The 3,875-nt window shown below is 53.5% G+C and overlaps 1 protein-coding gene across 1 annotated transcript in view; it reads right to left on the reverse strand.

The window, feature by feature from the left end:
* The window catches only part of LIX1L (limb and CNS expressed 1 like), a gene marked incomplete at its 5' end in the record, with an annotated part of 4,361 nt that extends 506 nt beyond the window's left edge, over positions 1–3,855 (reverse strand). The window contains 5 exons of the mRNA XM_017728872.1: positions 5–205; positions 291–368; positions 1,740–1,835; positions 2,454–2,594; positions 3,544–3,855. Of these exons, the coding sequence (XP_017584361.1) occupies positions 5–205; positions 291–368; positions 1,740–1,835; positions 2,454–2,594; positions 3,544–3,855 (828 nt within the window). The remainder of the gene's footprint in view (positions 1–4; positions 206–290; positions 369–1,739; positions 1,836–2,453; positions 2,595–3,543) is intronic.
* Positions 3,856–3,875: the final 20 nt, after the last annotated feature.

The following is a 3,875-nucleotide window of genomic DNA, read 5'->3' on the forward strand; positions in this document are numbered from 1 at the left end:
CCGCCAGCAGCAGGATGTCCTTCTTCTCCTTATGGAATCGCAGCTCCTTCCCGGCCAGCCGGGCCTCATCCAGCTCCCGCTCTGTGGCCGCCAGCTCCCGGGAAAGGGCACCCGGAATGCTCTGCTCCCGGTTCACCCAGTCCAGGGCCATCTGGTTCCGGATGTCATCGTCCAGAGCACGGTGGGAATAGTGAGCCAGGACTTCCTGGTGGGAATGGGATGCAGGGGGAAGCTTAGGAATGGGAAGGAGCAGCGGGATCGAGGTGGCCCCTGAGCAGTCCCGGACTCACCTGGCGCGAGCACTGACGCTCCCGCATGGCCTTCAGGCTCCCGTTCCAGTGCAACAGCTGGAAAACCGTCATCAGCTCCTGGGATGGCAAGAGGGAGGCAGGATGAGAGCAGATACAGGACCGGGATCACAGAATCATGGGGTGGGGCGGGGCAGAAGGGACCTTGTGAGTCACATGGAGCCCAAGAGGGACACCGGACACCTGCCTGGGTGGCTCTGAGCCCCTTCTAACTTGGCCTGGAGCACTTCCAGAGATGGGGCAGCTTCCCTGGACATGGATTCAGCCGCAGGCACCACCAGCACCAGGACACTGGGGCAAAATTCCCTGATTAATGTGGACTACAATGGAGACAGAGCCTCCAATGCTCCCTGTGTCCTGGGAATTCTGGGATTCTCCTCTCCAAGCTGAACCACCGGCAGCACCAGGGACAATTCCAGTTCTCCAGTGATTTCTCCCTCCAGGCCACACAAATTCTGCCTAAAAACTGGGACCTGTCAGGCTTCCCAAACCCAGATGGAGCTGGGAATCTCCATCCCAGAGTCTCCATCTGTAAACAGGGCCCCGAACATAAACACCTCCTGCCCCGGAGCATTCCCATACCAGGGAAAGGAGCCAATAGAGGGGTTGAAAAAGTACAGAATCCCAAACACAGCCACATTCCAAAGCTGGATCCAAACCCTGGAGCAGTGTCACGGCCAGATTTCTCCTCTAATGAAAATCCAGCTCTGGTGATGTGTGCTCCAGAATCATTCCCAGTCCCTACCCAAGGCCAAGTTGAGATTAAAAGGATTCAGGAATCCCAAGGAACTACTGGAACAACATCCTGCGATGGACAGGGAGGTGCAAACTTGATTTCCCTGGCTCTGCTCCCAGCTGTTTCTTTGGAAAGGCTGGAATAAACCCCAGAGGACTCTCCATTCCCAGTTGTTCTCCTAATCCTGATCCATGTTCCAGCACCTTCCCTTGGCAGCTCAGACTTCCCATTGTCCAGATGTTCTTCCCAGCCACATTCCCACATTCCAATGGGATACAAGGATATCCCTGTGGTTTGGGGCAGTGTCATGACACCACTGACTCCCAATTCCAAAATCAAAGTCTCTTTGGGGGAAAGATCTTCCCACTTTCCTTGTGAGAGCTCTTGCTTCCCTGTTTTCAGGGGGAGATGAATCCCACTAATTAACTGGACTGCTGCAATTACGACATTTGGAGGTGCCACCTGGAAATATCAAAGTGGGATATTTCCCTGACACTGAGAAACCCAATTCCAAGGACTTTGCTGCACCTGGAAGTACCCCAAATCCGACCAGAATCAGAAGGAAACCCTGAGTTCATTTTCCATAGAAAAGACTAAAAATGCAGCTGGGAGATCAACCCAAATATCCCTTAACCAAATCAGGAATGGCACCTGGGTAGATCAGGAACAGTAGCTGCAAAAATTGGAAACAGTACCTGGAACTCCAGCATGGATTTTCCCTTGTTGGACTCCAGCATGAAGCGGAAGGCCCCGATCCCAGTGTTGGGATTATCCGCCTCCTCTCGATTGCCCTGCAGAGACATTCCAGACAGGAGCTGCCATTCCCACCGGACCTGCTCCCGCTACACTATCCCCACTCCCGGAATTCCCAGAGGAGAGCCTGATGCCAGCACATGCTGAGGTGTCACACTCTTATCCAGCTAATCCAGCTGCGACCGCATGGCATGGGCCACTCTGGCACTCCCTGGACAAATTTGGGACAGCACCTGGATACATTTGGCTCTCCTGGAGCAATGAATCCCCTGGGAACAGGATTTTTCCTGCACTGATTCCAAGGCTCTCACAACATCCTGGAGCCCACAGAGCACTGTGGGCCGCATGGCAAGAATTCCCTCCGACATAATCAGAGCAGGAAAATGAGAGTGCAAAGCTCCCCGTGATAGAAACTAAAATTCCTGGAAAATCTTTGCTTTAAGGAAAACTAGGATGTGACAACTCAGTCACGGAAGGGCCAGGAAAATCCACACCTCAGCCTCGTTATTCCACCCTGGAATGCAGCACAAAGAGTAGAAGAATGGGAATTAAGCTACACTTAAAATCTTAATACTCCATCAACCCCCCCCTCCCACCAAGGAGTTCTAATCCCCTGATTTGAGGTTTTTCCCAGGATTTTTCATCCCCATCCTCACGTTGAAGGATGCCAGGGCCTCGGAGACACTCTTCTCGATGAAGTCGTCAGTGATCCGGCGGGAAGGGTGCTCGTTGAACACGGAATTCATCAGCGCGATCTTGGCCGCGCTGCGGCGCGCCTCAGCCTTAGTGGGACAGAACTGGGGACACACAGCCACCGTCGGGACATTCCCAGGATCCCGACAGCCCGTGGATCACCAGGAATGGGAATTGAGTGGGGGTGGAATTACGAAGTTGCACTCCCAGAATCAAAAGAGGTTCAGAACCTCCCATTGCACTGTCAATTAATTAATTACCTCAAACCCAAACCATTCCCAAATTCCCCCCAAAGACCAGGATTTTGGGATGGGATGACTCTGTGGCTGCTGGAATTGTTTCCTTTGGATCTATTTCCCCAGCCAAGAGGAAGGGCAGGAAGGAATCTGGAACACAGCCAGGACTTGATGGGACATTGGGACTTTAATCTCTTTGGTGAGGGATTTGGGTCAGGAGTTTTCCCAGGAGGGGTAAAGGGATGGATTCCTCCAGTGGCATGTTCCCTGCCCACAGCACAGGGTTGGAATTGGATGGTGTTTAAGGTTCCCTCCAACCCAAGCCATTCCAGGACCCCATGATCCAATGCTATGATTTGATTTCCAGAGTCTTTTGGCATCTGGAGAAGAGGTTTTGGGACAAATCCTGAGCCCTGGCACAGGAATATTCCTCTGCCAGTTTATCCCCCTGCCTAATCCTGGGAAGGAAAAGGAAGGATTGAATCCTGGGAGGGAGAAGAAAGGATCAGATCCAGCCAATCCAACAGTTTTCCCTGATATCCCATCTCCTACTTCAGCACTAAGGTGTAGGTGCCCAGGATAGGGAATAAAGGACACAAAAAGTACCACAATCCACAGACAAATCTTCCCAGATAGGGATCTGGTAGGGATTTACAGGCCAGGAGCAACTTGCAATTAAATTTCCTTGGAACTAAAGATGTTTAGAGCCAGACCCAGGGGCTGGAATCGGCAGGAGAACGCCTGCGCAGGGAGGAGATATTTGGGAAACGATTCCGGTGGGGGCCCAGGCGAGGCATTCCCGGGGTCGGGATCGTACCTGGAAGCTGCCGAAGCAGCTGCCCCCGGGCAGGGTGACATAGCAGACGTAGGGGGGGCTGGCGGCCGGGACCATCTCGTAGAGTACCAGGGCGCCGTTGCGCAGCTCGGCCCCGCGCGATTGCTTCATCTGCCAGAATTCCTGCAGCGCCTCCACCACGTTCACTGCCGGACACAGCCGGGAGAACCAGCCGGGCAGAACCCCCCGGGATTGGCATGGCAGCGTGGAAATGGGGCACGGAAAGAAGGGAAAGGGGCAAGGGGGGAAGGAGAAGGGGGTGAGGAAGGAAGGAAATGGGGCATGGAAGTAAGGAAGAGTGAAAAAAGGGAATA

The sequence above is a fragment of the Corvus brachyrhynchos genome, unplaced genomic scaffold (genome assembly GCF_000691975.1).
Source record: "Corvus brachyrhynchos isolate BGI_N302 unplaced genomic scaffold, ASM69197v1 scaffold443, whole genome shotgun sequence".
NCBI classification, from domain to species: Eukaryota; Metazoa; Chordata; class Aves; order Passeriformes; family Corvidae; genus Corvus; species Corvus brachyrhynchos.